Here is a 23,432-nt window from a genome sequence, read left to right as displayed (position 1 = left end):
TAGGGCTCAAATCTTGCATGTAGCAGAAGCCTCTGCAACATTAAGAAGCGGGCTTTTGCGTGTTTTCTTAAGACAAAGCAATTTTTTCTAGGTGTTTGTCAAAAAACTACAGTGGCGACCCCGGCCACCCAGTGCTCCTAGGCCCAAAGCAGCGGCTGTGGGGGCGGGGAGACAGCGCGCGCCGCTTCCGCTCCTCCAGCCCAGCAGAGGGCGCCACGGGCACGGTTCTACCTTCCCGAGATGCTCCGCGCCGGGCCCCTTCCGCGTGGGTAAGTGAATGTGAGAGTCAGCGCTCGCACAGCGCGCGCGCCGCTCGCCTCTGCCGCTCGGCTCCCACATTCCGGCTGCGAGGGGAGGGTGCGCGCGCCAGAGCATAGAGACGGGCGTTGAGCTCCCCGGCTAGAGCGTCGCTGAATCGGAGCCGGAGCCCGAGCCGCGCGCTGTGTCTTCGCTGCGTCCGCCGAGGCTCCGAGTGTCAGGGACAAAAGCCGCCGCCGCGCCCTCTGCTCCCGCCGCCGGGGCTCATCCGCCGCCGCCGCCGTCCTGACGAGGAGTCAGCCACCGTCGTTACCAGTGAGGATCCGAGAGCCATGTCGGCCAGCAGCCTCTTGGAGCAGGTACAGGCCCAGCCCGCATGTCTCGGCCATTGTGTGAGGCGAGACGGGGCCGGACTAGGCCGGGGCCCGCCGCTCCTGGCCGGGCCGCGGCGGCGCCTCTCGCGGGTCGGGATTCGGGCCTCAGGCCGGCCGCGCCCTGAGCCTCCCCGCCTGGCCCGCTCTTCCCGCTCCTCCCCGGGCCTCGCCGGCCGCGCCGCGCTCCCTCCCATTAGCGGCCCGGGCTTCCCTTCCTTGTTTCCTTCTCCTTCCCTCGTGTCGCCGCCGGCGCTGCCCGGCTGACTCGCCGGCCTAGCGCTCTTCCCCGCCTCCCCCTCACCACGCGTCCCCCCAGGCCTTTTCCTTTCTTCCCTGCTCAGGCCCTGCTTTCATTTGTTTTTCCCTTTCCGTTTTCTTCCCGGACGACTTGCTGCTCGGCGACGGCCGCTTCTCCCTCAGAGACCAAAAGGTCAAGGAAACAAAGGTAAGCCCCGCTCCGGCCGGGATAGGGGGGTACGCCGGGCAGTGGGGGCGGTGTCTTGGGGACGCGCCCCGGGGAAAGGACCTTTCGGAAGCCGCTCAGTTCGCAGGTGCCTCGCGCGGGGCATTCGACCCTTTTGGTGTGTTCCTGCAGCTGGCGTGCAGCTTTTTCGTTAACAAGGAGTAATTCATGAGCGGGTGGGGGTGGAATGCATTTTCAAAAGCACCAGGTCCTTAGTTTCCCGTAGGTCTTAGGAGGCCTTTGTTTTTCCTCCTCGTGGAGCACTTTCTGGAAGTAACTCACATGTGAAGCGGGTAGAGAAAGCTGGAGGGAATTGAAATTCCAAGGAGCCAATAAACTGACCTTTTAAAAAGATGAGCTTGCTCTGGGATGAAGAGACTTTTTCACTGTCGAATCTTGCTTCAGCCTTGGTGCTCATTCAGCCTTGGTTATTCTCCGGAGTTTCAAACTAAGTGACTCTCTGAACTAGCATGGTTTCTTCCCGGTGAAGATGTAAATTGATGGGTTTGGAAGGGAGCTCCTCGGAACTGGACATTACTAATCCGACTTTTCCCCTCCAGTACAAAATGGTTCTGTGCATCAGAAGGATGGGCTGAATGATGACGACTTCGAGCCTTACTTGAGCCCACAGGCAAGGCCGGTGAGTAGTTGATCATTCGACATTATCTGAGGATCTGAGGGTACACTGTACTCTTTCCACCCTATCAGTAAGTCTCATTTTTGTGTTGGTGGCTGACTCTCCCAGTAGAATTTATTAAATTATTGTATACATTTATTTATTAGAAATAATACGTTGTGTGGTCAACAGAGCATGTGCTCCAAGACCATAGCACTGATAACATTCGAAGTATAAGAGCAGTCATACCGGCGTGAGTAATTGCCCCTTGCTTGCCGGGAACGGATCAGTGCACAGCTGAATATTAGCGAGTTTAGCCCAAGCTCTTAAGAAAACAAAGCCTTGTCTTTAGGAAAATTGGGGTGATAATGGAGTGAGGGCATTTTAGTAATCACCTGAACGTCACCTACACAAGACTCCTGTCCCTTTGGTCTCTGCTGTCTCTGGGAGGCTCTTTGTATATTAAAACTATTTCAGAGTGAGACAAGTGGGGTGCTTGTTTGATTTCTGGTTCTTTAGTATCTATAGAGAACAACTTTGTTCTAGCTCTTTTGGATGATGTGTTATGAAATCGAGTTCAAGGAGGTTGAACACAGTTGACACTCAGACAGGTAGGGGCCAGGTTAGCGGTTCAGTGGTAGAAGGTTTATGCGTTAGTGTGTCCCTCTAGTATAGTCCCCATCGCCACCAAGAAAAGTTTGAGATACATTTACTATTTTTGATGGGAAGATTAGTTGCATATGTATTTAGATACTCCTAATATGAACTGTACGTGTAGAAATTGTTTGATTCACCAACTTTGTTTTTCCATCTTAAGACAGCCACAAAATTTTAGTTAACATAAATCCACAGATAAATGTATCCAAAAGAATTGAAGATTTTGATTTTAAGATGCTATAGCATAGATAGAAGTTCGTGGAACATTTGTATACAAATTTGAACCTATTCTGTAGGAAAGAACTATAGCTGGTTTTCAGTAACTTGGCATACAAAAGCTATCTAGGAAGTGATTAACAAAGTTTCCACACTGGCCAAATAGCCAATCAAAAAAAGCAGAGACAGAAGTGGAGGAGTTGCTGTCAATGATGCAGTTTGCTTTCTTAATCATTGTAACAGAGTGGGAGCATTCAGGACCCATTCTAGGTAGTTGTTATAAAGTATTGTGTAATTGAGATTTTTGAGCTCTGTGGCATGTGTGAGCTTGCCTTTCATGTATGGCCATTCACCTGTATCTTGGTATAAGCTCTGCCAGGAAGAACGTTTTGTTTGTCTTCGAGAAGCTGAACCTTAATGACTTTGTGGGGTGTTTTTTTTTTTTTTTTCATCAAGAGTAATTCACAGAGCCAGGTATTATGCCTCATGCCTTTAATTCTAGGACTAGGGAGACAGAAGCAAGCAGATCTTTTGAATTTGAGGCCAGTTTGGTTTTCCTGGGCCAACCTGTGCATGGTGATGTAAGTCTTTAGTCCCAGCATTTGGGAGGTAGAGGAAGGTGGGTCTCTATGAGCTTGAGGCCAGCCTGCTCTACAAAGTGAGTTCCAGGGCAGCCAGATAAACTATGTCTTAAAAAAACAACAACAAAAAAACGCATCCCAAAGAATTCTAGGCTAGCCATGACTACATTGTAAGACCCAATTCAAAAAAAAAGGAAAGAAAGAAAAAGGTAATTTATGATGCTTTTTTGTTGTGGGCCTTTTTTTTTTTAATTGAATATGTGTGCTGTGTCCAATACAGGGCCTCATGCTAAATCTTTTTCTTTTTTTCTTTTATTCCTTTTCCTTTTTTTTTTTAAGTCTTCCTATGTAGTTTCAACTAGCCTCTGTTTGCCTCTGTCTCCTGAATCCTAGAATTAAAGACATAAGGCACCGTACTTGGCCTTATCATACTCCATTAGTTGAAAATGTTACTATATAGTTGTTTTTAGAAGCTAAAGAATACAGTTTATGCTGTTTGCTGGCCTTGGTAATGCAAGTTTAAGTACTAAAGTACTTAAGTTTTCCAAGTCTCTTCAGGTCAGATCTACCTATTGGTAGCTAATGGATGGGTAAATAATGAATGCCCTGTATTACTGGAACTATTAAAACTAAGGCAGACTTTTTAAATTGGGCTATGTATTTATGGGGATCAATGTTACATACCTCTTGTTTTTCACTTGATTATTCTGTACACTGTGGGGTCCATATAGTTTTGAGAGAGGGTCTTAACAGTGTTGCCCAGGCAGCTATGCATATGTAGACCAGGTTGGCTTCCAAGTGATTTACCTGCCTCTGCCTTTTCAGTGCTGGGATGGAAGGTGTATATCAGCCCAGTAGTTTCTTTTTTTTTTCTCTTTTCCTTTTTTTTTTCTTTTTTTTTTTTTGGTTTTTCGAGACAGGGTTTCTCTGTATAGCCCTGGCTGTCCTGGAACTCACTCTGTAGACCAGGCTGGCCTCAAACTCAGAAATCCACCTGCCTCTGCCTCCCAAGTGCTGGGATTAAAGGCGTGCGCCACCACCGCCTGGCTTTTTTTTTTTTTTTTCTGTTGTATTTTTCTACTTCTAATGCAAATGGTAGTGTGAATTTCAAGTGGTAGCCATTTATTTTATAGATGAAATGAAATGGGAACTAAACTCCCCCTCTCTGAATTTTAAGTCCTTTGGAAAACACTATTTTCCTTCCAAATTTTTGTATAGTTTACTTAGTGAACATTGTTAGTTTATGGGGGAAGAATGCTTAGACTAGACATTTGGACTAGAACTTGAAAGTTGCAGTTCTTTTTGTTTTTTTCTTCCAAAATTTTCTTAAACACACACACATATATATACATATATACATATACATATATATCATATACATATACATATATATGCATGCATATCATGTGTGTGCGCGTGCACACACACACACACACACACACACACACACAAGAACTGGGCATGTGTGTGCTACCATATACCATACAGATGTGGAGGGCAGAGGACAGTTTGCAGAAGTTGGCTTTCTGTGTTCACCATGTGGGTTCCAGGGATCTAACCTAGTTCTTGAGCCTGACTACTGAGCCATCTCACCAAGCTTTGTTTTTTTACATATCTCCTTATGTGGGTGTGGGCCTGCCATGGCATGTGTGTACAAGTCAGAGGACAAATCGACAGTGCCAGTTCTCATCGCCATATGAGTGCTGGTGATTGAACTCTGGTTATCAAGCGTGACGGCAAATATCTTTACCCTTTGAGACATCTTTTGGCCTTCATTTTTAGGATTTATTAATTTTATGTTTTGAGTCTTGCCTGTGTATATATGTATGTGCAGCACATGTGTGCCTGGTACATGCAGAGGTCAGAAGAGGTCATCAGGTTCTTTTTGGATAAATCTGGATTTGTTAGGTTTTAAACTTATTGTATAGCTAAGAAAGACCTTGAATTCTAACTTTCACGCCTGTACCCCTCCCCCACTTTCCCCAATTGCTGGGAGTATAGGAATGTGCCTCTGGCTCTTGCTGGGAGACTCCCAACACTGATCTTCCATGACTCTCACCTTTGTTTTTGTTTTTTTCAGACAGGATTTTTCTGTGTAGCCTTGGGTGTTCTGGAACTCTGTAGACCAGGCTGGCCTCACTCTCATAGAAATATGCCTGCTTCTACCTCTCCAAGTGCTGAGATTAAAGGTGTGTCCCACCATCATCCAGCAAACTTCCCACTTTTTAAATCCAAAACTAAGTAGTTTGAATAAAGACATCATCTCCACTGGACCTGGATTAGCAGGAGTTAATATATCCCCACCTCTTTGGGATATACAGTAAAATCCTGTTAGGAAAAATAAAAGCTGGACATGGTGGTGCAAGCCTTTAATTCTAGCTCTTGGGAGGCAGAGGCTGGAGGATCTCTGGGAGAACCTGGTTTGCCAGCTACATAGTGAGAACTTGCCTAAAGCAACAACTGGCAGGCATGGTGGGACACATCTTTTTTTTTTTTTTTTAACGTGTGTGTGTGTGTTTATAGATATAAATATGTATGGGTATTTGCTAGCAGGTATATCATGTACCACATGTGTGCATTACTCAAATCCTTTGGGACTGGAATAACATATGGTTGTTAGCTGCCATGTGTGTGCTGGGAACCAAACCTGGATCTTTTGGAAGTACTCAAATGCTATCAATTGTTGAGCTGTCTGCCTGGCCCCAGTGGCATACTCCTTTAATCCTAGCCTAGTCTATAGAGAAAATTTTAGAATAGTCAAAGCTATATAGTAAGACTCTCAAAAAAAAACAAACAATCATCAAAATGTATGTTTACTATATGTATCATATCTGTCAACTTGACTTTACATGTTTTCAGAGAACCTCAGATATGGTGTAACATGCCTATAATCCCAACACTTAGAACTGAGGCAGGAGGCTTGCCTTAAGTTTGAGGCCAGCTGGACTGCAAAGCTTGTGAAAACCAGCAGCCAAAAGGGTTAAGCAGTCCAGTTATAATCACATCAAATTTCATACAGTTGAAAATGCCAGAAAGTTTACTGAAAGATCATGTGAATGGGCTTCTCCCTTTTATAGTGATGGCTCAAATCCTTGAGTTGTGATTGATGTGGAAGGAAAAGTCCTGTTAAATTTATATTATTTATATGTATATATGTATATGTTGTTTTGATGTATCTGCCTTTTTTCCTTCCACAGAATAATGCATATACTGCCATGTCAGACTCCTACTTACCCAGTTACTACAGCCCCTCCATTGGCTTCTCCTATTCTTTGGGTGAAGCTGCTTGGTCTACTGGAGGTGACACAGCCATGCCCTATCTAACTTCTTATGGACAACTGAGCAACGGAGAGCCCCACTTTCTACCAGATGCAATGTTTGGGCAACCAGGAGCCCTAGGTAGCACTCCATTTCTTGGTCAGCATGGTTTTAATTTTTTTCCCAGTGGGATTGACTTCTCAGCATGGGGAAATAACAGTTCTCAGGGACAGTCTACTCAAAGCTCTGGATATAGTAGCAATTATGCTTATGCACCCAGCTCCTTAGGTGGAGCCATGATTGATGGACAGTCAGCTTTTGCCAATGAGACCCTCAATAAAGCTCCTGGCATGAATACTATAGACCAAGGGATGGCAGCACTGAAACTAGGTAGCACAGAAGTTGCAAGCAGTGTTCCAAAAGTTGTAGGCTCTGCTGTTGGTAGTGGGTCCATCACTAGTAACATTGTGGCTTCTAGCAGTTTGCCTCCAGCTACTATTGCTCCTCCAAAACCAGCATCTTGGGCTGATATTGCTAGCAAGCCTGCAAAACAACAACCTAAACTGAAGACCAAGAATGGCATTGCAGGATCAAGTCTTCCACCACCCCCAATAAAGCATAACATGGATATTGGAACTTGGGATAACAAGGGTCCTGTGGCAAAAGCCCCCTCACAGGCTTTGGTTCAAAATATAGGTCAGCCCACCCAGGGATCTCCTCAGCCTGTAGGACAGCAGGCCAATAATAGCCCACCAGTGGCTCAGACATCAGTAGGGCAACAGACGCAGCCATTGCCTCCACCACCACCACAGCCTGCTCAGCTCTCAGTTCAACAGGCAGCTCAGCCAACTCGCTGGGTAGCACCTCGGAACCGTGGCAGTGGGTTCGGTCATAATGGGGTGGATGGTAATGGAGTAGGACAGTCTCAGGCAGGTTCTGGATCTACTCCTTCTGAGCCTCACCCAGTGTTGGAGAAACTTCGGTCCATTAATAACTATAACCCTAAAGATTTCGACTGGAATCTGAAACACGGCCGGGTTTTCATCATTAAGAGCTACTCTGAGGACGATATTCACCGTTCCATTAAGTATAATATCTGGTGCAGCACAGAGCATGGTAACAAGAGACTGGATGCCGCCTATCGTTCCATGAACGGGAAGGGTCCCGTGTACTTACTTTTCAGTGTCAATGGCAGTGGACACTTCTGTGGAGTTGCAGAGATGAAATCTGCTGTGGACTACAACACATGTGCAGGTGTGTGGTCCCAGGACAAATGGAAGGGTCGTTTTGATGTCAGATGGATTTTTGTGAAAGACGTTCCTAATAGCCAACTGCGACACATTCGTCTAGAGAACAACGAGAATAAACCAGTGACCAATTCTAGGGACACTCAGGAAGTGCCTCTGGAAAAAGCTAAGCAGGTGTTGAAAATCATAGCCAGCTACAAGCACACCACTTCCATTTTTGATGACTTCTCACACTATGAGAAACGCCAAGAGGAAGAAGAAAGTGTTAAAAAGGTAAAGCAGCTTATCATTCAGACTCTGGGGAAGGAGGAGGCATTAGAAGGGGTCAGAACGGTATTGCAGTGACTGAATGGTTAATAAAAGCTCTGTAAATAATGGTGTCATTTAGCAGCTTAAGGCTTTATGGGAGTATAATTGGTCTTTTGAACCCTAGTGTGAAGGAATGTGAGCATTAGTGGAGAGCAGAAACAATACAGTGTGAGCTTAACTGGTATAGACAGGTAATTGTAAAGATACAAAGGGATAATTGAGGTGATGGTGTGATGGAAGGGGACCATGGGGATGAAATTACAGAAAAGAATGAAAGTTCTGTGTTGGAGTTGGTTTGTGTCTTTTCTCAATTTTTGTTATTTTCAAGAATTGATGTGTTTCTACCCTGAAATCTGCCTGCTTCTGACAGTTGACAATATTATTTGTCAGAATTTTGTTTTCCTCTTTGTAATGCTCACTGTTTATTATATAAAACTCTAAAAACAGCATGAGAGAGGCTGGAGAAATGGATCAGCATTTAAAAAGCACTGACTGTTCTTGCAGAGGATCAGTTCAGTTCCTATCACTTACATGATGGCTCATAACCATCCATAACCACAGTTCCAGGGGAAACCAATAGACATGTATGTGCACCAAATCCAGTCTTACAAAAATTTATGCACATAAAAAAACCAAAAAAGCCTGAATATTAGAAAAGCTGTCTCTTGGTTTTAACATTTTATTACTCAAATCACTTTCTCTTGACTTTTCTTTACGAAGTGGAGTGATAGAAAAATGGATCGCAGCTGGACTAATTTATTTGAAATAGACAGTACTTGATCTGGGAGTATTATGTATCTGTAAATTTTAGGACTACAGTGGGGGTGTTTGTTTTGTGTTTTTGTTTGTTTGTTTGTTTGGTTGGTTGATCTCTTAGGGCTTTACTGCTGTGAACAGACACCATGACCAAGGCAACTCTTATAAGTTATAGACAATATTTACTTGGGGTTGGCTTACAGGGTCAGAGTGTCAGTCCATTGTCGTCAAGGTGGGAGCATGGCAGTGTCCAGACAAATTGTGCAGTCAGAGCTGAGAGTTCTACATCTTCATCTGAAGGCTGCTAGTAAGAGGGTATTAAAAGTCCACGCCTACAGTTACACTCCTAATCCAAGGCTACAACTTCTAATAGTGCCACTTGCTGGGCCAAGCATACTACAAACCATCACAGTTGGGTTTTTCAATTGTTTATCTAGCTGTGTATCCTTGGCTTTCCTAGAACACAGTCTGTAGACCAGGTTGCCCTCAAACTCATACAGAGATCTGCCTGTCTCTGGCTTTTAAGTGCTAGGATTAAAGATGTGCCCTACCACCTTCCAGTGGTTTGGTTTATTTCATGTGTATGGGCCTGCATTTATGCATGTGCAACACATGCATACTTACAGAGACCAGAAGAGGATATTAGGTGTCCTGGAAATCGGAGTTACAGATAGTTAGTTGTAAGCTCTGCCCTGTAGGTGTTGGAATTGAACCCAGTTTCTCAAGAACAGCAGCTAGTGATCTTAACAACTGATCCATCTTTCCAGCTTGTTTGCTACTTATTCATATTTTATTAGCTTTGATTTGTACAGGTGTTTTGCTTGCATGCATGCATGTATGTATGTATGTATGTGTGCTACATTCAGGTCTGGTTCATACACAAACCAAAAGAGGGTTTCAGATCCCATGAAACTGGAGTTTACTGTTGATTTCTGTTGACGTAATTTTTGTCCTGCTGGTAATTGAACCCAGAGTTGACTTTTTTTTTTTTTTTTTTTTTAAAGTTCTCTGGGTGGAATGAAGACTTGAGCATGTTAGGGAAACATTCTGACACTGAGCTAAGCCCCCGGATCAATTTTGACTTTTAGTCAAGGGACTAAATTGAATTAAATTCACTGGAGTGGTTCAGGGAGAGAGGGTCTCATAGTTTAGACCTCAAAACTCATTAACTGAGAATGACCTTCAATCTGTGAAACTTTTTTTTATCTGACTTTTGAGACAGGGTCTCACTGTGTAGTCCTCCATAGTCTGGAATTTACTTTGTAAACTAGGTTGGCCTTGAACTCACAGAGATCTGTTTGCCTGTGCTGGGATTAAAGACATTCAGCAACATACCCAGTGCTGAAATTAATATATTTTTTAATATCTTAGTTTATTTTTAAATTTTTTAGATTTATGTTTAAGTATTTTGCTACTATACATGTCTATGTACCCCAGTGTTCTGGTCAGTTGTGAGCTGCCATGTGAATGCAGGGACTTGATCCTCTGTAAAACCAAATGCTCTTAACTGCTGGGCTATGTCTCTAGCTCCATAAATACATAGCCCAGGCTGGCCTTGAACTTGTCATCCTCCTGCCTGTGTATCCTTCAGCAGATAATACCGGTGTGAACTACCACAATTGTTTTTTTTAGAGTTTGTTTTAATTGTGTGTGTGTGTGGTGTGTCTGTGCCTACATGGGGGTAGGGGAGCACAAATACATAGTTCTCACTCTCTACCTTTGTTTTATATGTGTTCATGGACTCAAACTAGGTATCCTGCCTTTTGTGGCCAGAATCTTTACCCATTGAGCTAGAATCTTTACCCATTGAGCTAGAATTTCTGATACTCCTGTCTCCACTTTCCAAGTGCTGGTATTATAACAACCACCATTGCCACCATGTCCTATTTACATTGCTTGGTATTGAACTAAAGGCTTTATTCACTAAGGTAGAGCTCTACTGAGTCAGCCTCAGTTCTGATAATGAACTTTATAATATAGTTGGGTGTAAGATTCATATCTTAGAACTGACTGGCCTTGCATTTTTCCTAGAATGAGTGTAACAATGAAAGTTGTTAAATAGTGTCTATAGGTAGTGATGCAGCTTTGATAGAATGTTTGGGGAGCATGCACCAAACCTTGGGTTCTATCTCCAGCATCATCCTCCTTTAAATAAAAAGGTAATGGTTCATCTCCAAAACCGTTTGTAAAGACATAGATGAGTGAATATCCTCCTGATTGTTCTCAGACTAGTGAACAAAACACCAGGGAAAAAATTAAAGCTTTGATTATATTTGTGTCCCGTTGCTTTTTGTTCTGTGGGAAGAGACTATGGGGTTTTCAGGAAGACTCACTGCTAGCTATTTCCATTTCAGTCAGAATTGCCTGCTCTGTTGGTTACTCCTCTTCTGTCTATGCATAACTGACTGCAGTCTCCTAATAGTTTATTCCAAGAAAGTTTCATGAGAATGGGACTTGGCTCATCAGGGCTCTACTTACATGCTTGTGCCTATGCATTATTTACCAAATGACTGAAGACTTGATGGCAAGTAGGGCAGGAATGCAGTAATTTAAGAAGCACTTGAGATCATAGCTGTTGTGAGTCTCCATGAGGCTGCTGGGAATTGAACTCAGAACCTTTGGAAGAGCAGTCAGTGCTCTTAACCACTGAGCCGTCTCTCCAGCCCTCCCAGCTGTTTGTTGTAAAGACCCATAATCAGACTTGTATCTTGGCAGACCACACTGAAGTATAGACCACTATTCTTGCCAATCATTATTATAGACTCATTCTGTCACCTGATGTAATTCAGTATCCTAAAACCTTCAATCAGTGCATCTGTCTGGCTTTATATTTCCAGTACTTTTTAGTGAATCTTTGCATCTTTTGGGTTTCTCATCCCACCTCACCACTGTAACCCTCTTGTCTCTAGCCCAGCTGGCCTTGAACTTCTGAGCCTCTTTTTTTTTTTTGAATGCTGGCCAGTCATATCTTGGTTTGTAACTTTTTTATTTTAAACTTTGTATCTAAAACATTTTTAATTGTGTGTGAGAGACAGCAAGCACACCTCAATGTATGAAAGTGGAGGTTAGAGGCAACTTTTAGGGGTTGATTCTCTACTGTGTAGATAGGTCTCTGGGTTTGCCTTTACCTATTGAGCCATCTCACTGACTTGGTTCAGAACATCTCTTTTAGTGGCTTTGTAATGTTAAAGCATGTTTGTTGATTTTACTCTTTGAGATAGCCTAACTAGCTCAGGCTGGCCTCAAACTCTCATCAGTCTTTCTAATGAATCCTCTCAAGTGTTAGGATTGCAGGTGAGAGAGATTGCATACAGGTTTATATGTTCTTATTAAATGATTAGGGTAGAAATTGCCATACTTGCTCAGCATTGTGGCAAATGCCTTTACACAAAACACTCAGGAGGCAGGTGGATGGAGTGCATTTGAGGCCAGTCTGGTCTCCTTAGTGACTTCCAGGATGGCCAGTGCTACACAGTGAAATATTAAAAAAAGCCGGGCGGTGATGGCTCATGCCTTTAATCCCAGCACTTGGGAGGCAGAGGCAGGCGGACTTCTGAGTTCGAGACCAGCCTGGTCTACAGAGTGAGTTCCAGGACAGCCAGGGCTATAGAGAGAAATCCTGTCTCGAAAAATAAGGAAAAAAGAAAAGAAACAAACATACTTACTGTTGGTTTCTATTTATTCCTTACTTAACACTTTGAAGTTCCCTCTTTAGACCCACTGAATGGATGTCCAGTTCTATTTGTGGGTGTATTTGTATACTCAACACCTGTGGAAGTCAGAAAACAGTTTGTGGGAGTTGGTTCTCTTTTTCCACTGTCTGGGAGTGTAGCTCTGTTGGTAAAATGCTTGCTCAGATTGCACAAAATTCTGGGTTCAGCTCCTAGCACTGCATAGCAGAGTGGCCCATACCTCTAATTCTAGTATTGGAGGGGTCGAGGTAGGAGATTAGAAGTTCAGAGTTCCCTCTGAGGCTATCCTGGACCACATGGCACTCTTGATCTAAAGGGAGAAAAAGAAATGGAATGTGAGTGGCTGGTGAGATGGCTCAGCAGTTAAGAGCACTGGCTGTTCTTCCAGAAGTCTTAAGCAACCTCATGGTAACTCACAACCATCTATAGGAGGATCCCATGCCCTCTTCAGATAGGTGGCTATAAATTTAGCAGAGTTCTCATACATTAAATAGATAAAAATTAAAAAAAAAATCTGCAGGTTCAGCATCTTTGCTTCTTTTGTTGGGTTGTTTAGTGGGGGGATGGGCAAAGAGACCTAGATGTCTTTGCTGCGGCTACAGCTTTTGAAGCATTGCATTGAATTCTCATGAGTTCAAGGGACTGTGTGATAAAGGTTTTGTTTTGTGTTTGTGTACACATGTTGGTTGCATGAGCCACAATGTGTATGTGTAATGTAGATCAGGACAGTCTGCTATAGTTCCCTGATACCATTGTGGTTCCCTTGGGGTCATACTCAAGTCAGTAAGCTTGATGGCAAGCACCTTTACTTGGTGAGCCATTGTTGACCTGATTGTCACTCTCGAGAAAAAAAAAAAAAAACACTAGTGAGTTAAGGCAAGCAGAGGTGATGCCTATCTACTTTTCTGTGTTCACTATCGACCCTTAAGTCTGCAAATGAGCCATGAGGAAAAGCATTGAGTGTGTCAGGTTAGATGGTTCCTTTGCCAGAGGTTGGCAGTAAAGTTGTTGCTGGCCCCTTCTGGACTTTTGCTCCAGCAAAGGTAGTGCAAGTAGCTGTCTGGGTAATACTTTGCACCCTGCAGAGTAAACAAGTCCCAGCAGACCTGATGTTAGGGTAATTAGAACATGAGGTCACCTGAAATGCTTCACAGCCGTGTATGTTAAATTGCTGACACTGGGCCAACAAGATGGCTCAGTGGGTGAAGTGCTGTATCAGCCTGGCAACCTGAGTTCAATCCCTGGACCCCATGTTTCTGTTGTTGTTTTTTTTAAAAGGCGGAACAAAAAAACTGCAGAGATGGCTCAGCAGTTAAGAGCATGTACTGTACTGCACTTGGCAGAGGACCGGAGTCTATGCTGGGTGGCTGACAAACGCCAGTAACTTCAGCTCAAGGAGGCCAGTGCCTCTAGTCTCCGAGGGCACCTGCATTCACTTGCATAGACACACATAATTAAAAGTAAAATAAATCTTTTATTAAAAAGTGGAGTGTGATAGAGGAAGATACTTGATGTCAACCTCTAGCAGAGACAGGCACACCTACAATACACAGCTAGCTGTACATGTGTATAAAACACAAAAATATGGAGGAGGGAACTACCTTTAAAAATTTACCCCTGAGGGGCTAGAGAGATGACTCAGTGGTTAAGAGCACTGACTGTGCTTCTGAGTTCAATTCCCAGCAACCACATGGTGGCTCACAACCATTTGTAATGGGATTTGATGGCCTCTTCTGGTGTGTCTAAAGACTGGGACAGCATACTCACATAAATAAAAATGAATATTTTTTTTAAAAAAAGGCTAATCCAAGTTTGAGTTGTTGGACATAGAGGAAACTGCTCTTTCAACTTACTTGCACTTAGTCTGCTCTCTCTAGCTGTGGTTTCTGTATCTGTCAGGTCAACTAACTGGATTAGAAATGCATAAGGTCTGGCAGTCTAACTCAGTAGTAGAGTACTTAGTACATACAAGGCCCTGAGGTAAGCCTCCTTCACTTACAGCCTGTCATTGTCCCCTAAACACTATAGTATAGTAATTATTTACAAAACATTTACATTACACAATGTCATTGGGTGATTTAAGGTGTATCGGTATTTTGTTTATGGCAGAACATTTTCTTTTTTTTTTTTTTTTTTTTTTTTTGAGACAGGGTTTCTCTGTGTAGTCCTGGCTGTCCTGGAACTCACTCTGTAGACCAGGCTGGCCTCGAACTCAGAAATCCACCTGCCTCTGCCTCCCAAGTGCTGGGATTAAAGGTGTGCACCACCACCGCCCGGCTTGATGAAAGTTTCAAGGGCTGTAACTTAATGATAGGCAGGAAGAGTAAAAAAAGAATGCAAACTGTTTACTGAGATGTCACAAGACTGAGTAGAAGGCTGTAGTCTACTCCTGGTTCATACATAAACTATTAGGTTATGTCATCTCATTGGCAGAGCCTTAGTTAGAATATAAGACAAGTTCTTGGGTAATTTATATAAAAAATTACTTAAGGTCCATCCAGCAAAGGGATAAGGAGGCGGACACTGGACAGATGTGGAGAGAGCATCACAGTATAAATCCTCATCCCCTACAGGTACTGATTTTTTTTTTTTTTTAATTTGAAAAAAGCATTGATGTGTGTGTTTGGAGGAATATGCTACACACATGCAGGTCAGAGAACAAGCTTTTGAGGTTGGCTCTTCCTCTACTTTTATGTAGGCTTTGGAGATTGAATTTGATTGTCAAGCTATGTTTTGTTTTTCTCTGTGTAGACCAGGTTGGACTTGGACTCAGAGATCCACCTGCCTCTGCCTCCCAAGTGCTGAGATTAAAGGCATGTGCCACCACCACCCGGCAGTTCTCAGAGGTTTCTGAAGCAAGGACCTTCACTTGCTGAGCTTGTCTTAGGGTTCTCTTGTGTGTGTGCTTAACTTATTTTTATTTTATTTGTATGAATGTTTTGCCTGTGTTTCTGTCTGTGCATCAGGTATGTGCAGTGTCTGTGGAGGATAGAAGAGGCTGTTTGTTAGTCCCTATGGTTGTCAGCTACTGTGTGTTGAACTGCTGAGGAATATTCATTCTCATCTCTTGGCCCCCCCCCCCTCCCCCACTACCACCCGTTGGATTATATAGTCCTGGCTGTCCTTAAACTCACTGGCCAGAACTCTCTGCCTCTGCCTTCTGAGCCCTGAGAAAAGGTGTGCCTTTCACCATACCTGCCTCTTCTGGCTCTTGGTATCTTTGAGATACCAAGATTACAACCCAGCATAACATTTGAGTTGTTTGAAAGGGTTTAATGCTGTTTGTATAGCTAGGTTCAGAACCTCCAGAGTTACTTAAGTTTTACTAGAGAAGCATTCTAGGCATTTCTTACAGATTTATAAGTGAAGAGCCATGTGTAGTGATATCTATCTGTAGTTCTGTTCTTCAATGGCTGAGATGCAGTAGAAGGCTTGAGCTCAGGAGTGTGAGACAAGCATGGAAAGAGTTGTCTTTCTTCTCCCTCTCTCCTCCCATTGTCTAGGCTGCTCTCAAATGATCATCCTGCTTCAGTCTCCAGAACAAGTGAGGCTGTGTGTGGGTGGTGTCATTGCCTCTGGCTCTGAAATGTCTTTTAATTATTATTTTTTTTAAATGTGTCTGTGTGAGAGATTATATGTCACATGTGTATGAGTGCCTGAAGAAGCCAGAAGGAAGTGTCCAGTCTGGAGGTGGAGTTATAAACAGTTTTAAGCCACCCCTATAGGTATTAGGAGCCATCTTTCCAGTGTCTTGTCCCTCTCTTTCATTTGTAAATTTTAAACTTGAAAATTGAGTGCCCCTTAGATATCCCGTGACTTAGATTTGTGACTTTAAAGTTGTAGGGGTGTTGATTTGCTCGAGAAAGGGTTTATTCTAGCTCAGCCTCGCCTTTAGTTCACTTTATAGTTTGAGGATGGTCTTGAACATACATGATTCTGCCTCCACTTCCAAACTACTGGGATTATAGGCTTGTGCCATTGTGCCTTGCCTGATAAAATTGTGAAATTGTTGCAGCTCTTTGTTAGTAAAGGGTCAAGTAATGATTCTGAGAATAGTCAGGCTTGGCAAACAGTTTCCTTCAGTTTAAAAGTAGTACTTGAAATTTTTACTTTTAGTTCCACCTAAAAAGTTCTACTTTATTGCACACCTCAGAAATTGTCTTTTTTTTTTTTTTCCCCGAGACACGAGACAAGGTTTCTCTGTGTGTAGCCCTGGCTGTCCTGGAACTCACTCTGTAGACCATGCTGGCCTCAAACTCAGAAATTCACCTGCTTCTGCCTCCCAAGTGCTGGGATTAAAGTCATGCGCCACTACCGCCCAGCTTCAGAAATTGTCAAGTTTACTCAGGGACTTGAACAAACAGATTTTGGGCTTTCAAGCTTGTTTCAATTAAGTGTTTACAGGAGTTAGGCTACCAAATACTAGTCTTGGAAAATGAGACAATAGGAAAGTGAGGGGGTTTATATGTATGTTTTTGTACTGGCTATGTTGTTTAGCCAGGCTGGCCTTGAACTCATAGCATTTTTTTCCTGCCTTAGCCTCAGAATGCTGAGATTATAGGTTGAGCCAGCATGCTATAAATAAAACTTATTAATGAATGTGTTTATTTCATCCTGGTGTTCCCAGAACTTTAGCAGTTACGTGACTGAAGAGAAGATGGGAAGATAAAAGATATTTTTCATAAGCTATTTCAGCCTTCCTTTAAAGCTGGAAACTGATAGAGCTGTACTCCTTGGCCTGTGGAAGGGAAGCTTAGTAGTAGTCTGGTCATTCTGTTAGATTCATCCAGTCAGTACTGTTAGGCTTATTCATTCACAGCACTTGAGTACAACTTGATTACTATTAAGAACTATTCAGATTTATTTGGGGGGATAATCACATTTTTAGTGTTAATAAAATTATATCCAATGAATGTGAATATGACTCAGTTGTGTTTTATGAACACTTAAAAGTAGAGAGAGGCCTGGGGAGTGTAGCTTAGTGGTAGAGTTTGCCTAGCATGCACAAAGCTTTGGGCTCTCTAGTACCACAAAAAGAAAAAAGTAAGTAAAGAATAAATGCAGAATTGGAAAAGGTAGCACGCTATCTAGGAGGTTGAAACTCTCAGCCTGTGGCAGCAGCACTGTCTATAAAAATGAAAATGGGCCGGGCGGTGGTGGCGCACGCCTTTAATCCCAGCACTCGGGAGGCAGAGGCAGGCGGATTTCTGAGTTCGAGGCCAGCCTGGTCTACAGAGTGAGTTCCAGGACAGCCCGGGCTATACAGAGAAACCCTGTCTCGAAAAACCAAAAAAAAAAAAAAAAAAAAGAAAATGGGCTGGAGAGATGTCTTAGCACTTGCTTTTCTTACAGAGGACTGGAATTTGGTTACTAGTAAAAAAGTCAGGCTGCTGACAACTGGTTGCCTGTAATTCTAGTTTGTGGGGGTCATCCAGTTTCCATTGGACTATGGGCACTTGAATGTGTATTTAAAATAATATGAAAACTAAAAAGTGAGAAGAGAGTCTGGAAAGATAGCTCTGTGGTTAAGAGAATGGCTGCTCTTTCAGAGGATCCAGGTTCAAGTCCCAGCATCCACATGGCAGCTCATAACTATCTGTAACTCTATTTCCAGGTGATCCAATGCTCTCTTCTAGCCTCTGAAGGCTCCCGATATTCATGTAACACACAGATAAGCAGGCAGATAAAACACCACACAAAGAATAAATTGAAAACGAGAGAATATTTTGTATGGGTTTGCATGGGTTGGCTTGCTGGCATGTACAGTTGTCAGGTGTCTTCCTCTGTTGATCTTCAGCTTTTCTCATTGCACCTGGAGTTTAACTGACATGGTTAGTGAGAGCTCTCTGGGATCTTCTTGTTTGTCCTAACTTTTCTTTCCCTCTAGGATTATAGATATGCACCACAATCTTTGTTTGGCTTTTACATGAGTTTTGAGATCTGAGCTCAGGTCTCCATGCTTGTACAGAACTCCATCTGTAGACCAGTCTGGCCTCAAACTTACAAGAGCTTCGCCTGCCTTTGTCTCCTAGAGGCTGGAAAGGATTTTACTTTTAAAGAATTATTTATTTTATGTATGTGACTACACTGTAGCTGTTTTCAGACACACTAGAAGAGGGCATTGTATTCCTTGTGAGCCACCATGTGGTTGCTGGGAGTTGAACTCATGACCTCTGGAAGAGAAGTGCTCTTATCCACTGAGCCATCTCTCCAGCCCATTGAAAGGATATCTTTAAAGAAGAAAGAGTATTAAATTTCTTGTAGATGTGATGCTGTGTACCTGTAATTTTAGCACTTGGGAGTCTGAGCTGAAAGAATTGTAATTTCAAGGCACTTTGGGTTATGTACCTCTGTGTTAATGAGTTGCAGAGATGGCTCAGCAGTTAAGAGAACTTGCTGAACTTTTTCAGAGGACCTGAGTTGAGTTCTCAGCTCCTGTGTTGGGCAGCTCACAAAATACTTTAGCTCTGGCTCCAAGGGGCATGCACATCTATACACACATAAAATCTTTAAAATTGTATTAAAATCCTGGGTTTTTTGTTTTGTTTTTTCTACAAGCAGGAGACTATGAGTATCTTGTTCCTTATCAGAGTTTCACCCGTTTAAATACTTATTAATAAATCTTGCCTTGCTTAGATAATAATTAACTTTGTTAATTTGTGTGTTTTTTTCTTGGATGTGTTTGTGTGTATCATGTGTATATTTTGACAAAGAGGTCAAAAGAGAGGGTGTTGGGTTGGATCTCCTGGAACTAGAATTAGAGATTGTTGTGACTGCCTTGTTAGTGCTAGGAATTGAACCGTAGTCGTCTAGTCCTCTGGAAAAGCAGCCGGTATCCTTTTTTTTTCCCCCCAAGACAGGGTTTCTCTGTGTAGCCCTGGCTGTCCTGGAACTCACTCTGTAGACCAGGCTGGTCTCGAACTCAGAAGTCCGCCTGCCTCTGCCTCCCAAGTGCTGGGATTAAAGGCCTGTGCCACCACTGCCCGGCTCTTACTGATATTTTAAATGATTTGTTTTTTGTTTGTATTTTGAAGCAGTGTCTCTCTGTAGCCCTGGCTGTCCTGGAACTCACTATATAAACAAGGCTGGCTTCAAACTCACAAGAGATGTATCCATCTTGTGTCGCATGCTGAGCTTTAAGTGCTATGACTAAACATTTTGATAAAATTAGATATATGTTAGGGGTTGATCTCTTACAGTATAAGGAAATGGGTTAAAACTATTTCTGAGTATATGTTAAGATATAACAAGCACCATTTTATTAATCACCTGTTAGGTAAATGAAGATGTATTTTTTTGTTTGCTTTTGTATTTTTCTTTTAAGACTTTTATGGTACTTGGGGGTGAACTGGTTGTCTAGTTTTTAAAATTCAGGCTGTCCTTGAACTTCTGTGAACCTCTGGCTGTTCCTGTTTTCCTGGTCCTGTCTTGGCCTCTCAAATGCTGAGATTACAGACATGCACCAGCTGATTTGTTGCTACTGTTAGTGCTGGAGATTGAACCCAGAGCCCTGCCATGCAATGAAACATTCTACCTCTGAGCTACTTCCCACCTCTGAATAAAAGATTGGTAGAAGATGCTACTGAAAGGTTATTTAACTTCGGTATTATTTATGTTTTGAAACAGGATCACATTCTAATACCTCAGGTTGACCTAAACCCTTGGTGATGTTTCCTACTTGAGCATTCTGAGTGCTAGGATGCTAGGCTTGTGTCATTATGCCTGACAGTTTGTTTCACTTTTTAAACCAGTTTTCCTACTGTAAGCAATATGTCTGTTTTTATTACCTTTTTTTTTTCTTACTGTGATAAAACACTTTGACAAAGCAATTTCTAAAAGAAATTCATTTAATTTAGGTTTCAGAGGGTTAGAGTCCATGGTGGTGGAACAAAGGCACAGTGGTAGGAACAGCTGAGAGTGAATCAACCTCCCTCCCTCCCTCCCTCTCTCCCTCCCTCCCTCTCTCCCTCTCTCTCTGTCTCTCTCTCTGTCTGTCTCTCACGCGTGCACACACAGACACACAGAGAGAAGTCTCAAAGCCTTTTCCCTCAACTAACATCTCCAATAAAGCTAACCTCCTAATCCTTTACAAATAGTTCTGCCAACTGGGACCAAGTATTTAAACATGAGCTATGGGGGCTGTTCTCATGCGTACTGTCATGATATCCATTATTGAAACTTTAGGACAGTTTAATAGAAAACTTCTAGGAACATTAAAACTTACAATTCTATTATATTGATGGAACTTCTTTATCTTTTTGAATGGCAACTGATTTCTAGAGACTGGAATATATGGGTTAGGTTAAAACGTTTACTGTTATGATAAGTAGGGCCTCCTTGTGACATTTTCATACATGTATATAAGGTATTTTGTATTTAAATTTTTGGTGCATATACAGTATGTAGGGGCCAAAAGTGACATGGGTATCTTCTTTGGTTGCTCTCTAATTTATGCATTGAGACAGGATCTCTTGCTAGACCTGGAGTTTCCCAATTCTAGTTTGGCTATCCAATTTGCCCTGAATCCCCTTTCTACCTCCTGAGTAATGGCAAATAAAGTTGTTTACAGTTTCTCTCAAAGGTTAACATGTTGTAGGAAGAGAATTGGTATAGTAGCTGCATAGTCCTTGTTATTAATTTTGGTTCTTTTTCATCTTGGGTAGATAGACTCAGGCAGGTAAGTAACTTAGAGGCTTAGTTTAAGATGGAAATAATGGTTTGGTGTGATGTGCCCATCTGTAATACCAGTATACTGAGGGCTGAGACAGGAGGGAGGATTCCAAGTTGGGTCCAACTTGGGTTGTGACTCGAACAACAAGATAAGCCTCAGAAGTAATTATAGTCTTGGAGTGAAAGTAGGAGATTGTTAATATTTACAGTATCTGGGACATGGAAGTCCAATTGGGGTTGCTGTAGTTTTTAGAAGATTCATACTAGCAACAGAACCATAGTTGTAAGGTCACTTATTTATTATTGTTGTTATATTTTGAGACAGAGTCTCTCTACACAGCTCTGGCTCTTCTAGAATTCACTTTTTAGACTACCCAGGCTGGCCTGGAACTCACAGATCATCTGCCTTTGCCTCCTGAGAGCTGGGGTCAAAGATGGGTACACCACAGCTGCACAGCCCTTTTCTTTTTAAAAGCCTTATAGTTTTGAGTTTGTATGTTTATTATTTCCTTTCAGACAAGGTCTTATTCCATTGTCCAGACTAGTTACGAATTTATGATCATCCTCCTGCTTCAGCATTTCCAAATACTGGGATTCTAGGTGTATGCAGTCACACTGGCTATTCATTAAGTTTTGTAAAAATTGTGTATAAAATAACTCGATTTTATTTGTGGTATAAAATAACTTGATTTTATTTGTGGTAAGAAGTTGAAGGTTCTAGTCTATAAAGTTTTAATTTAGATAATTTTTAGCTAACTATCTTAACTCTTCCTTCCTTAGGAACGTCAAGGTCGTGGGAAATAGAAAGCAGTTCTGCATAGACTGCAGCAACGGTTGCATCTGCTTATCCTAAGAGGACACGATGGCCTGCAAGAAAATTAGGACTTTTTTTCTTAATTTCATTGACTTCAGAGACAATTGCAAACTTGCAGTTTAAGTATTGGAATTTCACAAAAGACATAGGACTTAACTGGAAAATGGAAAAAAAAAAAAGGAAAAAAGAAAAACCTAAACAAAAATTCCCTCTAGGTAGTTTAGGTAAAAAAAATGTCCCTTTTATTTTGGCTTTGGTTGTGATTCAAAGCATAATGCTTTTTTTTTTTTTTTTTGGGTCTTTTTACTATATTTTTCGGATTTTTAAGTCCGTAAGTGCATACAATTTTCTCTAATTTTTAAACCCTTTCCTCCTCCCATTTTGACATTTACACTTGAAGAACACTTGAGTTGTGCAGATTTTGGGTGTCCACCCCAGAAAGTGGGAATTTGATTTTTCCCTTCCTAACTGGAAGAAAATTTTTATGAAGAATTTTTGTCTAGGAAAGTTTAATACCAGTGTTACCCAAGGTTGTGTCTGTAAGGGTGGTTCATTTTCTCTGACCCTTTGTTACTCAAAGTAAAGTACTAGGAGTCCTAAGAAATGTTCTGTTCTTGTATATTATACTGATTAAGTCAGGATTAATTTGATTTCGAAGCTAAGAACAGTGGTAAAAACTTGTTTTCAGAAATGCATTTTGGAAGAGAAAATATTGTAAAACATGTAGTGAATGTTTCTTCAGTTTCTTGTTCAGCCAATGAGGAAAGGGCATTGCCTTTCTTTTTACCATTAATCACTTCTCAATAAACGTGAGATCCTGTTGAGCATCACTTCAGTACCATTTAGTATTATTTGAGTCTGCTATATTTTGGGGAGAGATTTTGGAGTATAAGGAGTTGTGAGAGGTGAAATAGCGACTCATTTTAGAAAGTATGTGTTAAAGGCCCTGTATGGTGTTGCATGCCTGTAATCCTTGCACTTAGGAGATGGGAGCAGGATGGATAAGGTCAGAGGTTATCCTCATGACATAGCAAGTTTAAGGCCAGTTGGGCTACATGAGACTCTGTCAACAAAAAGGTTGTATTGGAAGGACATAGTTTGGGCTTGCTTTGTACCTAAGGACTAGAAACCCTGACTTCTGTAAGCGAGGGTGTGACAATATTCATAATGCTTTTTTTCTGGTTCTCCATAGAGAAAACACAGCACTGCTAAATTATTCAACAGTATTTGTCTTTTGTGGTGTCAGGTACTGTGCTAATTCCCTAGGAACCTCATTCCTGTAAAAAGAGGTAGCACCCAGTATCCTAGTATGTAAGTGTCTGCTCCAATATAAGGCTAATTTAGACAGTATGCCCCAGAGATGTAGGTCTCAAAAGTGAAATTCTAGTGGTTTGCTCTTTGCAAGCTTTGATCACAGAGGAATTTGTTTTTTTCCCTAAGGTTTAAAAGGCTTTTCTGCATTACAGAGTCTTTGCTGTTAAGATGTCTTCATTCTAGAGAGTTGAACGTTCAAAAACTGTA

General features: G+C 42.1%; 1 protein-coding gene across 2 annotated transcripts; it reads left to right on the top strand.

Moving 5' to 3' along the window:
- The first annotated feature begins 266 nt into the window (after positions 1–266).
- Ythdf2 (YTH N6-methyladenosine RNA binding protein 2) lies at positions 267–22,741 on the top strand. Of its 2 annotated transcripts, none has more exons than XM_028759883.1 (5): positions 267–617; positions 1,053–1,077; positions 1,656–1,735; positions 6,363–7,943; positions 21,878–22,741. In XM_028759883.1, the coding sequence occupies exons 1-5, from the start codon at positions 591–593 to the stop codon at positions 21,899–21,901; spliced, it is 1,737 nt and encodes a 578-aa protein (XP_028615716.1). In that variant the 5' UTR covers positions 267–590; the 3' UTR covers positions 21,902–22,741. The 2 variants fall into 2 exon arrangements, with proteins under 2 accessions (XP_028615716.1, XP_028615717.1); XM_028759884.1 differs by having other exon boundaries at positions 444–617; positions 6,363–7,940; positions 21,876–22,741.
- The last annotated feature ends 691 nt before the right edge of the window (positions 22,742–23,432 follow it).

The sequence above is a fragment of the Grammomys surdaster genome, unplaced genomic scaffold (assembly GCF_004785775.1).
Source record: "Grammomys surdaster isolate TR1022 unplaced genomic scaffold, NIH_TR_1.0 126313, whole genome shotgun sequence".
In the NCBI taxonomy this organism is placed as follows: Eukaryota; Metazoa; Chordata; class Mammalia; order Rodentia; family Muridae; genus Grammomys; species Grammomys surdaster.
The sequence above is the reverse complement of the archived record's forward strand: the minus strand, read 5'-3'. Positions and strand labels throughout refer to the sequence as shown.